General features: G+C 48.4%; 3 protein-coding genes across 4 annotated transcripts; 1 reads left to right on the forward strand and 2 right to left on the reverse strand.

Annotated features, from left to right (window-relative positions):
* Nucleotides 1-206: 206 nt before the first annotated feature.
* Nucleotides 207-3,925, forward strand: vtna (vitronectin a). Of its 2 annotated transcripts, XM_030381249.1 has the most exons (8): nucleotides 207-389; nucleotides 712-831; nucleotides 956-1,408; nucleotides 1,674-1,813; nucleotides 1,924-2,080; nucleotides 2,230-2,382; nucleotides 2,716-3,258; nucleotides 3,487-3,925. In XM_030381249.1, exons 1-8 carry the CDS (start codon nucleotides 335-337, stop codon nucleotides 3,603-3,605), a joined length of 1,740 nt encoding a protein of 579 aa, XP_030237109.1. In that variant the 5' UTR covers nucleotides 207-334; the 3' UTR covers nucleotides 3,606-3,925. The 2 variants fall into 2 exon arrangements, with proteins under 2 accessions (XP_030237109.1, XP_030237110.1); XM_030381250.1 differs by lacking the exon at nucleotides 712-831 and having other exon boundaries at nucleotides 270-389.
* Nucleotides 3,926-4,670: 745 nt separating this feature from the next.
* Nucleotides 4,671-10,622, reverse strand: scarf1 (scavenger receptor class F, member 1). The gene is made up of 11 exons (XM_030380051.1): nucleotides 10,266-10,622; nucleotides 9,956-10,017; nucleotides 9,675-9,776; nucleotides 8,916-9,456; nucleotides 8,416-8,634; nucleotides 7,846-7,974; nucleotides 7,394-7,500; nucleotides 6,839-6,950; nucleotides 6,587-6,711; nucleotides 6,249-6,386; nucleotides 4,671-6,048 (listed from the first exon to the last, which is right to left on the reverse strand). The coding sequence occupies exons 1-11, from the start codon at nucleotides 10,358-10,360 to the stop codon at nucleotides 4,967-4,969; spliced, it is 2,712 nt and encodes a 903-aa protein (XP_030235911.1). The 5' UTR covers nucleotides 10,361-10,622; the 3' UTR covers nucleotides 4,671-4,966.
* A 938-nt stretch (nucleotides 10,623-11,560) lies between these two features.
* Nucleotides 11,561-18,892, reverse strand: rilp (Rab interacting lysosomal protein). Its single transcript, XM_030380052.1, has 8 exons — nucleotides 18,048-18,892; nucleotides 17,417-17,540; nucleotides 16,739-16,860; nucleotides 15,085-15,258; nucleotides 14,330-14,484; nucleotides 13,746-13,868; nucleotides 12,934-13,038; nucleotides 11,561-12,555 (listed from the first exon to the last, which is right to left on the reverse strand). Exons 1-8 carry the CDS (start codon nucleotides 18,402-18,404, stop codon nucleotides 12,429-12,431), a joined length of 1,287 nt encoding a protein of 428 aa, XP_030235912.1. The 5' UTR covers nucleotides 18,405-18,892; the 3' UTR covers nucleotides 11,561-12,428.
* Nucleotides 18,893-18,918: the final 26 nt, after the last annotated feature.

An 18,918-nucleotide genomic window follows, 5' to 3' on the forward strand; every position in this document is an offset into this window, starting at 1 on the left:
TCTTGAAAAAAATTATGAAGTAGCCTTGCCTGGGTGATCAATTCCCGTTCAAATATCGTTTCATAGATTACCAATCAAAATTGATTATTGCTCATGTCCTCTGTCTCTCTGTCTCTCTGTCTCTCTCTCTCTCTCTCTCTCTCTCTCTCTCTCTCTCTCTCTCTCTCTCTCTCTCTCTCTCTCTCTCTCTCTCTCTCTCTCTCTCTCTCTCTTTCCCTCAGTGGTCAGTGAACACAAACGAACACAAACAAGAAGAAGAGGGTGAATGACCTAGCCCCCTGATTGGTAACACACTGCACGTCCTTAGCTTTTCAGTTACTTCTCTCACGGCACCATGAAGACCAGGCTGCTCCTTTTAAGTTTGATAGTGGTTGCCCAGGCGATTGAAGGTAAGATCACCCTATTTAAATACCAAATCTATTGACCAAAGACGTATTTTATATTGTAGGGGGAGAATTTCATAATCGCGATTGTAGATATAGGCCACCAATCAGAAGGTGAATGGCGGAGGCCACTGCCACTGTATAAACATACTCTCTACTTTGGTTTAAATACAATTCATTTGAATGAAATAGACCAATCTATGAGGGATTTCATGATATTAAAGTATCAAATCACAAGAGTTGGCCAGGGCCCGTTTAATTCCACCGAGGCTCCACCAGCGGCGTATGAGTTGTTCATTTGGTTCTTGTCTTGTCACTCAACCTCAAGAGTCGTGCATGGGCCGCTGTGAGAAGGGCTTTGACTCTCTAAGGGACTGTCAGTGTGACACTATGTGTAAATACTACAAGAGCTGCTGCTCTGACTATGAGCCCACCTGCGGCATGATCAGTAAGTAACCCCTACATCAGTCATTATAGTCACTAAAGGTCCCAGGTGTGAGCTAAGCCGTAGGACCCGACACTGGCCCCGCTTCCTCCACTGACGTACCCTCTGAATCTCTCTTCCCACGCAGCGCGCGGGGACACTTTCTTCATCGCGGAGGACGACGACGACTATTCCTTCGGCGAGGGCCCTCCCGCGGGGAGTCCGTCCCCCGAGGCTGCCCAAGATGTGGTGGATGCAGTCGGCGACACATCCCCTAGGGGGTCTCCGTCGACAGAGGACGCCCCGATCCCACGTCTTTTTCCAACCGGACGTCCTGCTCCGAGCCGGCGCCCTGCTCCGAGCCGGCGCCCCCCTCCGGCCGGACGTCCTTTTGGGACCAGACGCCCAATTCCCGCGAGGCGCCCTGTTCCAACGGCAGTAGACCCGGGGGCTGACATCATCACAACAGTGGCCCCCACGCCGGCGAACACCACTCAGGCGGCCACCACGCCGGAGCCCGACCCCGATGCTGAGGTCTGCAGCGGGAGGCCCTTCGACTCCTTTACACAGCTTAAGAACGGCTCCATCTATGCATTCAGAGGTACGCGGACGGGAACGCCAGATATGGGCTTGTGTCAGTGACAACAAGGGATGTCGCTGTATTCGTATGTTGAATTAGGGTGGCTTACTTTGTGTCTGTGTGTGTGTCTGTTTGTCTGTGTCTGTGTCTGTGTGTGTTTGTACGGTGTGTGTGTGTGTGTGTGTGTGTGTGTGTGTGTGTGTGTGTGTGTGTGTGTGTGTGTGTGTGTGTGTGTGTGTGTGTGTGTGTGTGTGTGTGTGTGTGTGTGCGTGTGTGTGTGTTCTAGGGGAGTATTTCTTTGAACTGGACCAGAAAGCAGTACTGCCTGGCTATCCCAAACTGATCAAGGACGTGTGGGGCATCAGTGGTCCTATAGATGCTGCCTTCACACGGGTGAACTGTCAGGGCAAGACGTACATGTTCAGGGTAAGAGGCTTGAAGGACGTCTTCAGAGACATCAGTATCGGCCACCAGGTGGTCCAGAGAGCGGAGATTCCCCATGTTTTTAACTTTGTCCCATTCCCTCCGTACAACAGGGACGCCAGTACTGGAGGTTTGAAGACGGCGTGCTGGACGAAGGCTATCCTAGAGAGATAAGTGTTGGGTTTGACAAGATCCCCGATTATGTGGACGCGGCCTTCGCTCTCCCCTCCCCCGCTCACCATGAGAAGGAGAAGGTCTTCTTCTTCAGAGGTAAAAAAAGAAACAAACAAAGCCCTGCCTATGATTTCTACCCTGACCACTCTTTGTGTGTTGGTCCCTAGTCAAGCGATCACATGCACATCACAAGACACTTTGATTTGATTTGAGTGGCGTGTCTTTTGTTCCGGTCACTCCAACAGGGGACGAGTATTTTGTGCACGAGTTTGTGCACGAGCCGTCGCACGAGGAGTGCGTGGCCATGTCCAGTAGCTCTCCCTCCACGCAATTCAGACGCTACACGGACATGTACCGCCATTACTACGACATCTTCTCCAGCGGGACCTTTTCTGACGGTATGTCACTCCTGTAACAAACACAGGTTTATATTTGAGACAACAAGGGTTTGATGCTCTTCATTCATCATCCCCATCCCAATCCCAATCGCATATATATACACATTCATGCTCTCATGTTCATACCCTAACATCCTCATTGTTCCTATCCTCCCAACCTCATACCCAAACATCCTCTTGTTCCTATCCTCCCAACCTCATATCCTAACATCCTCATACTTCATATACTGTATTCCCAACCTCATATCTTAACGCCCTCTCGTTCATATCCTCCCAACCTCATATGTCCTAACATCCTTATTGTTCGTATCCCCCCCCCCCCCTCCCCCTCAGGTCTCCACCACCACGGCGGTCATCATTTCATCAACAAGGACTGGAAGGGAGTCAAGTCCCCGTTGGACGCGGTGCTGACGGGAAGGATCTACGTGAGCAACCAGAGGGTCACCCGGCCCCCCAGCATATCCAGGCAGGACCGGGACCAACAGCGACGGTACGACCAGCAGTACGGCCAGCAGCAGAACCAGCAGCAGAACCAGCAGTTCGGCCAGCAGTTCGGCCAGCAGTACGGCCAGCAGTACGGCCAGCAGTGGGGGCGGCGTCGGCAGAGCCGCTCGCCCCAATGGGGCACCATGGCGGCGCAGGGGATGGACATGGGGCAGAGGTTCGCCGAGAGGGGGATGGAGATGGTGAGAAGACCAGGGTATGCGTGGGACGAACGTTACGATCAAGAGCGTCGCGATCTGGACGAATACCGCCGAGAACAACTCAACAACGGCAACCACGACCCAAGATCCCAGGCCGCCAGGGACGACAGGGCCTACAGGGAGCTAATGCGCCAGAGCCTCCCGCTGCAGAACGTCTACTTCTTTAAGGGGGGTGAGTCACATCTATATGAAGAGACGTCAACAGTCTGTGAGGCGGGACCCTCATGTCTATTTCCAGTGATGCTGAATGCACATTCATTCATTGATCTGCACTACACACAACACTGACACACACAGCACAGTCTTGTTACTACTTAACCAGAATACCCCCACAAAGGCTTTCTGCACGTGTGTGTGTATGTTGGACTATGAACATGGTTGTTTCCTCTGTGGTCCATAGATAAATACTACAGAGTGGACCTGAAGACCAAGAGAGTGGACCCCGCCAACCCTCCCTATCCCCGGTCCATCGCCAAGTACTGGCTGGGCTGCTCGGACCCGACCGGCGAAGAGAAATAAGAGGTGCTCCTGTTCTTCCAGAACACAAACATGGACGAGGGAAACTGACGATCTGTTTGATTTGCGATTATCGATTTTACCCATTTATCTCTGGTACGCCGTTGTAAACTAACCAAATGTTAAGAAGACCATTGTTAACCGCTTTTTTGTGTATAACCCTTCGATTGAAGGTTTGGTTGATGTTTTATTTTCTATAGCAGCTCTTGACTGGTCTCCTAATGTGAAAGTACTACGGAAGTTTGCAAATGTTGTCATTTTGATTTACAAACGATAAGTGTATTAATATATTCTTCTGAATAAACACAAATCACTGTTGTGAATTGATTTAAACTGTGCTTTTTCAAAACCTTATGGTAACGCCTAAATAGCAGCTAGTCAATATGAGCCAATACTGGAGATCAATGAGAGTACAACTCGTGCTTGGCCCCTCTGTCAGTGGGCCTTATCAAGGCCAAAGTACAGCTTGTTACTTCTGCTAAATCTATAGACTGTGTATTTCATTTCCCCAGGTATACAGGTTGAACCCCTTTGTTTAACATTAAAGGATCTCTAATTGTTTAACTTGCCACACACACACACACACACACACACACACACACACACACACACACACACACACACACACACACACACACACACACACACACAGGACGAACACACAGGACAAACACAAACACACACACACACACACACACACACACACACACACACACACACACAGACACACACACACACACACACAGGAACGGTCCAGGCTGAGATACGTAACAGCAAACAGGTATCAGATTTCGGTGTGGTGCTTAGCTCGATGATGCAAAGTAAATAAGGTCACATATAGGGATTTAAACAGGAACAGGTACATTTTTACTCCACTCTAATAGTGACCATATTTGTGACCAAAAACTCATTCCTGGTAATGCATTAGTAATGTTATGTCTGCAGATGTGGTTTCAGATAAGGTTGGGGTATGACATCATGGCAGACTCCTTACTCCTTCATTGTTCACCAGGGTGTGTGAGGGAATGAGTTGGCTGAACAATGCTTTGAGTGATCCAAAACAAGCACTCTGCCAAAGCCATTTCATTTTATTTACCATTTCAAGTTATTGCATGGATACAGTACGTTATAATCTTTGTAGCACAGATTTATTTACTTAACAAGGCATTTAGAACAATACAACATATTTATTTATTAAGCCCTGCATCATAGTTATTGTCTTAAAGGGCTTGCCCAGCCAATACATAAGGCTGTCTATGTCCTTCATAGTCCATCCATATACAGAGGTAGTGTTGTCGCACACAGAGATGCAGAACCCTGTATATGGTACGTGAGAAGTAGCTTCGGTTGATCGTTAAGCTTGTTTACACGACAGCATGCGACTCATGCGAGTGTTCGATCAGGACGTTTTCATAGCTGGGCTCTTCCCTTTCGTCTGCCTCCGTGGCTCCATTGGCGTTGACCTCCGCACTGCGGCCGGGGTCCGACACCGGCTCCCCAACGCGCTCGTATACGTCAGCTGACTCCATCCTCGCCCCCCCTGACCCTGAGTCAGTGGCACCCGTCTCTGGCACGCTCCCTAACACGACCAGCAGCGGCCTCGCCTGCGCGTCGCACTCTGGAGCCAGGGAGTCGTAGGCATTAGCGTCCACAGCAGCCACGGCCGAGTTCGACGCGCTCAGCTTCTTCCTGCTCGGCTTGGCCACTCTCTTGCCGCCACCGGGGGGTCCGCCCTGCTCCCACACGCTGGCCCGGACCCCCAGTTTCCTCCTCGGCGGTTTGACCGCCCCCTCGGCGCTCCGGACCTTGGGCCTGGCCGTGCTGTTCTGCTCCTTGTGTCTCTGCAGGCTGCCCAGGCGCCGCAGCACGGCCTGCACGGGCCCCTCGGAGACGGGGGCCCCCCCCGCCCTGCCCACCGTCACGTACACCGTGGTGACCTTATCGGGCGCCGCCACCTTCGGGTCGGAAGGGGACTCCGCAGCCTGGGCTCCCAACCCGGGAGAAGGTGTGGCGGGGGCGGTGGTCCCGGTGCGTCTCCTCCCGGACGTCCCGGGGACCTGCAGGTGGGTCCTCCTCTCGGGGTCCTGCTCCTCCCCCACGCTGGCTGAATCCCGGTCGCCCCCCTCTCCGCCCCCTTGAGGGACGCCCTCCTCCTCACCCGACCTCGCCGCCGCGCCTCCCTGAAGGCTGAGGGTGGACAGCATCAGAGCACCCCAGGGTGACTTGGGGGCTTTGCTGCGTAGCGGGGGTCCCGGCGGGGGGACGGCGGTGAAGCGGGTGCCCTCGGCGAAGGAGACGGAGGGCCGCTTGGACTTGGCGATGCTGGAGGTGCGGGGGATGGCGAAGCCCAGAGCCATGTCCTCGCTGGAGAAGCCCGACGGGTCCAGGAACATGTTGCACTTGGAGCTCATCTCCTGGAAGCTCCCGTCCGCCATGTCTCTTCCATCTGTACGAAAAGACCGTGAAGGGGAATACTGTGATGTCAGCTGGAGAAAACCCATTGAGCAGCGAAACCTCTTGTTGTGTCAAAAGGAATGGGTTGGAAGCTTCCGAATGGCAGCAGATCTACTGCAGGGAAGCAGAAGCTTAGGAACTGCGTTTGGTTTTTTTGATTGAATGGCGGGTGAGAGGTGAGAGCGTACTCACCCTCCCTCGGTGGAACACAGTACAGGGCCTCCCCCTCCTCCTCCTCACTGTCGAAGGACGAGCCCTCGCTGACCCAGCCACAGGACGGGGGCTCGATGAAGCTGTGATTGAAGGTCTGCTCGGGGTCATGGTGAGACACTGTGTTGGGTGGGGAGCGGCGGGAACAGTTATAAATCAGATGGTGCCTCCATCCCTTTATAGCCCGTTAAAGAAGCAGGAAACAGGAGCATTTCGGTACATTCCATACGCAACATGCAATCAGCGTCACGCCCTTTGAGATAGTATCATTATGTTGACATGTACACAGTGTACATTAGCCACAAGTCGGTCAGACTGACCTGTGACACGAGGCAGGCCAGAGGTCCACGCAGAGATGCAGGGCAGTGACGCACTGATGTTTGCAAGGACATTGAAGATGTGGTATTTCATCCGAACTAAAGCATTACCATCACGGGATGACTCCCTAGAGAGAACAGGCAAGAATACATGCATAGATGTTCTGACGATCATTCTCTTGGTAAAACCCTTGGTAGTGGTGTGTCACTATCAAAAGGTTAAAGTGATTTATTTTCAGTGATGAATCAAGAGACCTGTCTTTGGCCTCTGCAGAGCCTCCTCCACAACACACACAGCAGCAGAGAACCACCAGCAGCAGCAGGAATAAAGGAACCAGAATGCCTGCGAGCAGAACCCCAAGGCCACCTATTGGCCCCGGGAAGAGAGAGAAGAAACACATGAGGCAATGGGGCTGAACACAAACCTCATCAACAGGCAAAACGGATGGATGGATGGATTGATAGAAGGAAAGAAGGACGAATGGATGGACAGGGATGGAAGGATGGATGGGGATAGATGGCAGGATGGCTGGAGGGATGGCTACGTGGATGGACGGATAGATGAACCAATGGACGGACAGAAGGATGGACACAAGGGTGAATAGATGATTGGGGGTGTATGGACAAATGGGGGGACGTACGAACGGCTGGACGATGATTGATGAATGATGAATGATTGGACAGTTAGATAGAAGAATGGATGCATGGACATGATGAATGGACGGACAGATGCCCATCCGTACTGAATGGATGGACAGATGCCTAGATGGATGGACAGATGGATTGACAGAAGGACCCATGTGAACGTACTGCTGGGGCAGGCCCCGCTGGCCGGATGGCAGTGGACCCCCTCTCCACAGTCACAGCCAGAAGAACAGTTGAGTCCGTACAGCGAGGTAGGGCAGGTGCTGTTACAGCTATCAGAATGAGGACGTATTAACACCAAACTAAACAGGTATTAACACCTTACTAAAGATGTATTTACAACCACTAACTAAACATGTATCTACTACATCCGTACCTACTTTATCAAAAAAGTAAAAAAAAATATTGCACAGATATATATATATAAACAATTATTTTTGGGAACATACATTATTGCTATATATTGTTCAACTAGGAATACAGTATTGCTTATTCAACAGTAGTAGTTCACACACTATGATTTTCTGTGTCAGAAAAGTGTTAGTAAAACTAGAAGATCTAGTGGAAGCACTGTTTGTTTTAGTATAATTGATAACGTTTCCTCTCCGAGCACTCGCCTCTCTCCCATAAAGCCTGGCTCACAGACACATCTTCCTGTCACATGGTGGCAGTTACCATGGAAACAGGGGCTACAGAGGAAGCGGCAGGCGCCTCCATACGTCCTGTCAGAGCAGGCCTCATCACACCTTGTAAGGAAAAACACACAAGGACTTACAATGACTGTCGGCAGTGGTAGGAGCACACACAGCAGCAGGCTAAGTATATGAATGTACCTTAGCTTAACCTAAAACACACACACACACACACACACACACACACACACACACACACACACACACACACACACACACACACACACACACACACACACACACACACACACACACACACACAGATATCTGTCGATTGTGAAACACACCGGATAATCCACTCTCAAGATACGATCTGTAGTTGCGTAAAATAGTTTGCTCTGAACCTCTAAGCACTACAGTAAATACCATGCATTTGGATTAGTATTATTTCATGACTATGGGGGTCCCGTGACACTATGGGACACAGTGAGCCCGTGCCCTACTGGCGTACATGCCCCTCCAGGCCACCACACGGGTCCCACACGCAGGCAGCACCTGGGGCCTCTCCATCCAGGGTCGCACCGGGCACATTTCCCGGTCCTCGGGTCACACGGCTCGGCGTCCCGGCAGCGGGGGCACGTCTCCTGGCAACCGCTGCCGTGGTAACCGGCCGGACAGAGCCGGTCGCACCGCGTGCTGTTCCAGCCGGGCTCGCAGGCCGCACACGCTCCGTCCGTGGTGGCGCACGGCTGGCCCTCTCTGCAGTACCCACAGCTGGGGGGTAACACATAGTCTATGTGTGACAGTGGAATATCACAGAGGTAGGTATGCAGTACAGCAATATAACATGGCACACTATATACATATACATATACATATATATATATATACGTATTATATATATAATGTCTATCGATATGTATAGTGTGCCATGTTATATTGCTTAAACAGCATATTGGTGAACCTTAGCGTCTTTTATACAACTAGCTCCTACATATAATTATATAGATAAATAAAAACATGAATCTATCTATATTAAAGCGGCACCCCTCTACCTCATCTTACAGCCGCCGCCGTAGGTCCCGGGCTCGCAGGGCTGGCTGCAGCGGGGGCCCCTGTGGCCCGCGTGGCACAGGCAGGTCCCGTGCTGCGGCTCGCACCGGCCGTGCTCGGGGTCGCAGGAGCAGCTCTGGTCACAGGTGTCCCCCCACCAGTCCCAGCGGCACTTGCACTTCCCCGTGCGCTGGTGGCACGGCGACAGGTGGCAGTTGCAGGACAGACTGCACGCCTGGCCCCAGTGGCCCCTCTGGCACCGGCAGCTGCCGCTGAGCTGGTCGCACGCGGGGCCCTCGGCGCCGCCCGGCGAGCACTGGCAGGCGCGGCCGCAGGACGGCGTCCACCAGCCCTCCTCGCAGGTGCAGTTGCCCTGGGTGGGGTGGCAGCGGCCGCGGCGGCCGCACCGGCAGGAGTGCTGGCACAGCGGCCCCCAGCGGTTGTGGTTGCAGGTGCACTCGCCGGTCACGGGGTGACAGATGCCGTGCGCGTGGCACGGGCACGCCCTGCGGCAGTCGGGCCCCCAGAAGTTCGCGGGGCAGCCTGCGAGGGGGGACACGGACGGAAGGGTCAGAGGATGAACCAAAGGGAAGCTCGGTGCTAAAGGCTGCGTGGTGGTCTGTCTGTGGGTCTAGCCGTGGCGCGGGTGTGGGTGGGGGTTAGCTTTGGGAAGTTCTCTGAATGCAGACGGGTGAGAGAGAGTGGAGCGAGCGAGGAGGACAGAGACACGAGTCTGAGGGGCTTCCAGCGCAGTGACTCACGTGTTTTACACTGAGCTCCAAAGTAGCCCGGAGGGCAGCTGCACACACCCGGATACGCACACACCTCGTCCCCTTGGCAGGAATGCTCGCCCTCGCACACGGCTGGGGAAGTACACACGCACACACACACACACACAGCCAAGCAGACCCACACACACACACACACGCCCAAATATACATGCGTACACAAACACACACTCACAAAAGAGAGAATATGTAGATTGTTTAAAAGGCGATCAGTATTTTGTAGATGTATTTTCCACTGTTAAAGCAAAACTCACGCTGAGTGCATTCCTGTCCCTCTTGTCTCCATCCAGTACAACATACAGCAGTGGATGGCCGTCTGGAGATTCAGGGAGACACACACAAAACACACACACAAAGTCAAGGCCATTGTATTTGTTCTGCCCTTAAATCACAGTTACAGTCTCAAAGAGCGTTACAGGCCATATTGTATGACACCCACTAACCCTAGACCCCTCAAAGAGCAAATAAAAACGGCCTTCAGCATACACTGTCACAGTGTAGTAGTTCCGTGAGCGAGGACCTCGAGCACCGCCACAAGGGAAACATGAAGTTCGGACATGTTACCTGGGGTGGTGGCAGACGTTCCTCCCATCGGGATCCAAGGGCTGCGTGGAGCAGAGCGGGGAGAGCAGCAGAATCACTCCCAGGAGGATCTTCATCTCCACGCCGCTCCGCGGGGTCTGAAGGTCTGGTGGGGCGTATCCACCTGGAATGTGTCCCGTGTGTCGGACTCAGTCGCGCCTCTGTCTCTCCCCTCCTGGCGTCCCACCTGTTGAGAGAGGGGAACCGATGGGACACTCCTCTCCGTTCAGATCCCCGCTCTCTTTTGTTCGGGGTTACTTGGTTTTTCTCTAGTCTCGTTCTGTCTTTCTCTCGCTGGGTTTGGAGCGGTCGGCGTCTTGTGAGCTCTGACCCACCAGACGAACGAGCCCCCCAAGCCCCCAGAGTTTCCTTTTCCCATTTCCTGCGGAAGTCAGGGTCACTTCCTTCTATTCTAGTCGAGCCAGGAGCTTTTTAAAGATGGACATGCACTGTAGCACACAGAAGCGCACGCACATGCACAAACACACACACACACACGCATATACATGCGTATGTGATAAACACACACACACTAGTGTGAAAGAGTGCAGATTATTCAAAGAATATCACGTGAATAAAGTCCTGAAGTTATTAGTCTATCTAATCCATCCTCAGGTCGAGTCAACATTACACATTTAACTATATCACCAGTGCCACCAATATAAATTATACCAAAGTCCCATCAAAAGTAATGCATAGGTTGTTTGAAACCTTCTTAGAAACACAGCGTTTGAATATTTTTATATTCAAACGCAAAGTGGAATTGCGAGAGCATCCATCTCTTTAATTCAGATATACTTGCTGTATGTACACACCCGCTTGCAGTCACGCCCTCGCAAACACAAAGGGATTATTTTCCTTTTTTCTTGGCTGTTAAAACTTTCCTAACAAGAGACGCTTCAACAAGGAGTACATACAGCTGTTATCCCAAACATGATGCAATCTGCAAGACAATTCATACAAGACAGAATATAAAATCACATTACACAATAATTACTGATCAAAAGTAGTTGATATTATAGTGAAGATAAACCTTTTGCTTTAGTTGGCCCGTGTTTAATGACTATTTAAGTAATTTTAAAAATGCATTTTTGAGGTTGTATTACTGCATTTGGAAGTACTGTGAGTGGAGTTATTGGAATTACTTTGGCTGTGATTTCTAGTACAGCTACTTTGTTGAATGGAGAAGTGTGTGTGTGTGTGTGCGTGCAGTCTATTTTAGAAAATATGATGTTACTCATGTCAGCATAAGAACAAACAAGACGGGGAAAGGGGAATCCCTTTTAAGAATAGCAGATACTGCAAGAGTTTATTGAGGGAAGAATCCGTTATAACCATCTTTCAGCATACAAAAATAGTTCTAATGTAAGAATATATGGCTTGTTTAAAACACTCATTATAAACACTGATGAACGTGATTGTCTCAACATCTCCTCTTTCAATCATGGTGTCAATAAGAGAAATACAATGAAAATCCATCATATTTGCCCATTGTAGGCAAAATAATCTAATATATAAAGGAGAGTACATTATATTCACCGATACATGAAACACTGGCCTGGATAACTATTTGATTTTTGACTTCTTCAAAGCGCTATATTTGGGATGAAATCAGGTGAATGTTGAATGAAACAATGGCGTCTTGTAGAGACATGATCTTTCCTCCTATGATAATGATTCATTAAAAAAATACATATTTGTACGATCTTTGGTTTGAAAAGGTAATAGAACTTTCACAAATAGTTGCACATGATTTTAAAGACAATTAAAAACTAATGCCACAGGATATAATAATGTTCTGGTAATGCTAACAAAACTAATATATATTTTTAATAATGTCCCTCTTTAAAATATATCAAATAAAATCCAAATTATTAAAATAATGGCATCTTGGAGATTTCTCTAAATGTGTGAGCTTTTTAACAACATGGAAATAATATTCCACTCCCACATTATCATTTTAAAATAACCTAAAACCTGACCTCTTGGAAGCAATCAGTAATACTTGCTAACCAGTAAAACTGGTCATATTCCGGATCAAGGCAGAGTTGAAAAGAAGGATAATACATGCCAGTCCTATTCCAGATCAAAACAAACCACAGCCATATGGTAAGTGTGAGTCAATGCCCCGAGACCTCTCTCCTCTCAGGAGGATGGCTCAAGCTCAGAGTCTCCAACAGCCTCCGTTTCGCAGAGGATCTCCCAGGTAGAGGCGGAGCTACTCATGTGGGTGGGGCTTCGGTTGCTGCCAGACCGTGTCAGGAAACCAAAGCTGTGGCCACAAAACAGGACTGGGGTCAGGTTCCTGACCTCATATCACCCTCTTTATTATATATCCATTTATCTGTAACTATGTGTCTTTACACCAAGGTGTATGCGTGACAAATGTATAGGTTCAACAATGTAACTGTCTAAATCTACCTCAAGTGTCTGTATTATGTGTAATGTCCAGAATTATTATTTGGCATTTACATACTGTTTGTGTCTATCTATTTTCTTTGTCGTTTTAATCTGATTTTCATTCATTATTATTCAACTATTAATATTCTCTGTTGCTTGCAACCAAAATACTACATTTCAGATTTGACTGTACATGCAGCCTCTCCACCTTGGAGGTCTGAGAGAGGAAGGTGGAGTTAGTGGTACTCACAGGCTCCGAATGCGAGATTCAGCTGGTTTTTCTTCAGGGCCGTCCGTCTCGTCCGTTTCATCTATCTCAGCCCTCCCATTGCAAGGGGCCTGCTCTTCCTCATCACTGCGAAACAGAGTACCGGTAGATAAAAAAACAAACAGACAATGTTGTCAATTCAAGGCTTCCTTAATGTACTAGACTACTTTTATGTACTTGTTTAATTTTTACGTGAAAATGAATGAGGCGGTTGTTGTGGTTATCCTGCTTATATTACATTTGTGTCATCAAATGTAAAAATAACACACAATACATGGTGGAAACCGTTGTATGGTTTGGCAATATAATGTCCTATTCACATTACTAAACATTTAAAAAGTTTAGAAATTGGCAAAAACACATACACATTGCAAATACTTTTATATGCATAAGTGTCAAATAAAAAACAAAATGTCTCAATTTATTAATTATATTATATTATTGTCAAACAAGAACCAAAGTGGTCACAGGGCCAACCACAGTGTGGGAGAGGCATTTGGCAATGTGTGTCTTTATTGTACTATGCCGTGAACAAATTGGATTTAAAGATTAAAATTAACCAGGTCAGATTTGTGACATAGACTCAGCACTTAATGGCAACAAGTTGTGCGTTTCAGAATCAATGGCTGGTGTGTGTGTGTGTGTGTGTGTGTGTGTGTGCCTGAGTGTGTGTGTGTGTGTGTGTGTGTGTGTGTGTGTGTGTGTGTGTGTGTGTGTGTGTGTGTGTGTGTGTGTGTGTGTGTGTGTGTGTGTGTGTGTGTGTGTGTGTGTGTGTGTGTGTCGGGGAAGGAGACCTGTTGACTTGGTCCAAAGGAATGCCCAGCATCTTGGCCTTGATGAGTGTCCTCTGCTTGCTGATGGTGGTGCGCAGTGCGTCCAGGACGAAGCTCGGGAACCTCTCGTCATTCAGGATCTCCCTGAGACACACACACACACACACACACACACACACACACACACACACACACACACACACACACACACACACACACACACACACACACACACACACACACACACACACACACACACACACACACACACACGTTTAATTATGAGTTAAATTACAGTATATGGTTGTGTGGGCCATTTCTCTGCCTGCTGCTGTTGTTGTTTTGTTTGTGGGAGGAGCGTCGTAAACAGTAATTAGACACACCCACGTCTGTTTGACAGTAAGTAGCAGGAGCGGAACGCTGCAAGGGCTTTCGACCGGTCGCAACTATAACAATATGTTCAACAAATGTGAATCATGGCATCGAAATGATAATACCCACAGTGAGCGGTGTATTGCACTCTAAACGCTTCTAAATTAAAATACACAACGACATGTTCCATCCGCCCCCTTCCACAGTGGTCGCGCCCAGAGACAACGCCTCACCTCTGGTAGTACTTGAGCTCCTCCTGGACGAGGAACAGGTTGGCCTTCAGCTCGTTCCTCTCAAACAGAATGTCCCGCACCTCCTTCTTCGTGAAGCAAGGCTGGTCTGCCCCAAGCGACTCTGGCTGCCCCACCGACACCTTCCGGGGGCTAGACTGATGGAGGGAGAATGACAGCAATCAGGTCATCCTGCTGGGGTCAACATACTGTCACGAGCGCCCGGCACCCCGGTACGGTTTATCAGACGAAGGTGAGGCTTGCTAGGATGACTGACTGTTCTCTGTTGGTTCATTTGCAACTGGTCAGTGGGGACTGCAATTTTGAACGTGAATAATGAGGATCGAAACACGGCCATATCAAACATATTGCGTGTCCTCGCAATAACAAAGCTATTTGAGGCCTTGTTTTATTGCCACGGTCAGCTATTGTTAAAATGCTTGGGTCATCTTTACAAAAAGGCATGAGCTAACTGCCACCAATTAAAACATTAAAGAGCAATATTGTTTTAAATGCTAGCATCCATTAGGTCAAAGGTTTCGGAAATAGTTCAGATGTAGTTGTGTGTTTATGGCCGGACAAGCTGAAAACAGAGACTCCCATCGGAGATTAGCTGTGTTGGACTGAAGAGGAAATGAGAAAAGACAGACATGCGGGCCTCCACCCAATCCCAGGGCTTCCAACACACACACACACACACACACACACGCACACGCACACGCACACGCACACGCACGCGCACACACGCACACACGCACCCTGGCCTGGTCCAGCAGCGTCTGGATGTGCTCTATCTGCTTGTGTTTCTCCCGGAGGTCGGCCTCCATGTCCGTCTTGCGGGCCGTGGTGCTCGTCAGCTGGGCCTGCAGCACGCTCTGCCGGTGGCGCAGCTCGCTGTTCATCTTCATGAAGCGCTCCAGCTGCTCCTGCAACTACACACACACACACACACACACACACTTAATATGATTCTTCAAACTTAAATATCATCATTGGCTATTGCCTTGTCCAAACAGGGGCAACGGTTAGGAAGGTCGCTTATATTTATTTATTTTTTTACTTTGTTAGGTGTTTCCGTTTTTTGAGGGATGGGTAAAACGATACACGCTATTATGGATATTTCTACAATGACATTGTCAACAGTTGCCGGTCAACTACTTCTGCATTTAGCTTCCCACCCAAGATCCACTTTCCCACCAGTAGGAACCAATGAAAACTATGCACCGAGTCACATTCTACTCACTACCACTGGTCACATGCCTAACTCTTAGTATTGGTCATGGTGGAGCGGGGTGGAATGAATTTAGGGGATTCAGACACGGGTAAAGACTGTGAAAGCAGTAGGAGGGAGGGAGAATAAATTCAAGACAAGAACAGCATTCCTGTGAGATGGGGAAATCTTCTAGGCATCGGTCCTAAAAGACCAGCAACCACGAGCCTAGCTGTTGAAGTGCAAGAGATAAGAGTTGTATTTAGATCAAAAACGGCCACCACATTGCTATTACTTTCCCAAATTGTAAGAATTTGGTACACAGAGAAAACAGAAGTTTACAGGGGGATTTACAATGCATTCATAATAAAACAAATGAAAGTAAAATAGAAACCAAAATCGATTTCAGTTCGAGAAGAAATGACTACTAAACAACAATGGGGGCAGCGCATCGTCGTGGTTTCATTATTCATTTACATACATCATCACTCTCACAAAGGCATTCTTTGCAAGAAAACGTCTGCCATTCTTTCATTCCAGTCAACATGAATTCATTGGGGGAATGTGACAGAATGTGCGTGCGTGACAGAACAATAACTGAACTTGTGGTCATAAAGGGTTTGTTTAACGCTGTACATAAACTCCTCCACCACCATGAGTCTGGACTTTGGAATCACATTAATAAATTGGTCAGAAACCAGTTAACGTCAAACATTGACAAACCTAGTTGTTCAATGTCAATCAAATGTCACTGGGGCAGTGTGTCATCGGTGACCTGTTACGTGACATCAGCATGAGAGGGGAAACTGATAACGGAGATTTTGTTTTCACTATTCAGATGCTTCTATCCAAAGAAATTTATAGGGAGTTCAGATAAAGAGCAGACGTCAGGAACCTATGCTTCTAGAGTCTTTCTTGGCTTATTCAGCGATCGTATATGGCTGATTAACAAGGCTGAAAATGTTTTGGATTACCAAAAGCATGTAACATTTTACACCAAATTTTATATAAATGTCTTTCTGGGATACAAAGCTATGTTCTATACCTCTATTAACAAAATACCATAATACGATTAGCCAATGAAATGGCAGAAAAGGGAATACAACAAAGTATTCCTTCCAGCCTAAATGATACAATGCAAATATGGGTTTATCTGGGTCTGTGCATTCATACATGCGTGTGTTAACTGTGTGTGTACTTACTGCCTCCACCTCGTTGGAGAGAGTGGCGATCTCCTGGACTTTGGCTCTTAACTCGTCCCTCTGCTTGTCCACCACGCTCTTCAGCTTCAGCATCACCTCCCTCTCCTGGCGCTGGGCACGATCTAACACACACACACACACACACACACACGCACACACGCACACACGCACACAGACAAGAACGTCTGTTGCTGCTCATTGCCAATCATCAGGGGCAAAAGGTGTTTAAAAGAAACATGCCACCTCAAACCTGTGCTAATGAATTTCTCTGCATTCATCGCTTGTTAAACATTGTGTCCACAGAAAAAAAAAAGGGAGGTATTTTCTGGACAAGGGGTAACAATGACTTTCCCTTCATAGAAATGGCAACAATCAAGGTAATGCGGTATTAGCCAATCACATGACCCCGTGCCCTCAAAAGATGGCAAACAACCTTTCCTAAAGAGCTGTAGCACACGCACAAGGAATGGAATTGCCTCTGAGACGAATAAGACTGATCCATGTTGTATGGCTGTAGATTATATCAGGCAAACGCCAAAAACTAGCATCCATTTGCAGAAAAAGAGATTTGTATTATGATATAGATAAGCTAACTGTTCCGATGGAGAAGACCAAATGTATAGAATGACCAATAACTTTATTTCTCATATTATGATATTGTAGATCCCCCCGCCTCACCCTCCTGAGCATGGCTGCCCTTCAGTCTGCTCTCCAGGTCTTGCTTATCCTCCTGGAGCTGCTGCACCTGGGCCTGGAGCTCCTCACACCTCCTCCTCCATTGGTCATCCTTCTGCTTCCACTCCTGCTCATAAAAAGGTCATAATAGCTGTTTGTCTGTAAATGTTAGTGTCGAGTACTTTCCACTGAATACATAATGTCACAGTATAGCAGCAGAGGTAGCTGAGGTTTTGACCATGACTTGGATCATCCAAACCAAAAGGCTCTCGCTAAATGACGTAGAAAGTAAACGGAAGTGGGTTTAAGCTTCTTCCTGTACATGACCTGGATTAAACGGAAGTGAGTCTACCTGCGGATGATGCAAGTAGAAGCTGCAGACACAATGTTAAGGTGTATTGTAGTATAAAGCCCTGAGTCGGTTATAAAAACGCATACTTTTTTCAGTAGCGGTAGGCAACACATCCCCAACTCACTTGTTAGATGATTCTGCCGTTTACCAGTCTGATCTGAGGGCAGTAAACACTGAAGCATGGCCCCTTTTGACATACACATGTCATCCCATGGGGGTCAGGCTGCGTCTGTGCTTATTTCCAACCCAGCAATGGGGTTATAAAGCTATGATGCAGCTTACCCGTAGTTCATTATTGTGCTTTCCGACCTCTGTGTCCTTGGCGGTGCGTTTTTTTTGCTGCTGGAGCTGCAGCGTCTCAAACGCTTTCAGCAGCTCTTCTTTCTTCAGCTCTTCTTCCTTCAGCTTCCACGCTTGGTTGCGTGAAGCGAAGCTCTCCAGCAGTTCGAGGACTTTGACTGTTTTGGGTACCAGCCCCACGACGCTCTCTTTACCGAAGTTGTCGATGAGTTGCTCAACCTCGGAGCCGATCAACTTGGCTATCTCGTAAACGTCGTCCACGGTGAGCGCCGAGCAGGACCTTTGGAAAACATCCGTGGTGGTCTTGTCGCCTTCTTCAATGGTTTCCGCGCCCTCCATTTCTTTGCGATTAAAATCCGTGATATTTAAAGTGTTTCCCTAGCCACGCGAGCGGTCGCCCTGACGGCCGCCCTTATCTCAGTCATTTTAAGCTCCAATACATGCCCACAGAAAACCCGTTGGTCTGTAAACAGCCGCCGAACGAGACGAGACTTGACTTCTTCCGTCCAACGTGTTTACTGGAGCATAGCAAACTGTACCAAGCACTGTATACATGAGGCAGTTACTCAACCCCCAGAGACGTACTAGTACTATATATACACACACACACGTAGCAGTAACTTAACTACCCTGACTGTTCTCAATACTGTATAGTAGCAGTAACTCCCCGGACTGTACTCGGTACTGTATATTTAAGCAGTAATGCCACTATTTAGTACAGTAGTGACTATAGCAGACTATGTAGTGAGTACTGAGTAGTAATTGCACTGTAGCGCTTGTTCCTGCCTGAAGTGTTGAATCCTCCTCGCCCGACCAATGAGACGAGAATGACCGACCTACGCATTTTCTTATG

This window comes from Gadus morhua, chromosome 16 (genome assembly GCF_902167405.1).
Source record: "Gadus morhua chromosome 16, gadMor3.0, whole genome shotgun sequence".
Taxonomy (NCBI): Eukaryota; Metazoa; Chordata; class Actinopteri; order Gadiformes; family Gadidae; genus Gadus; species Gadus morhua.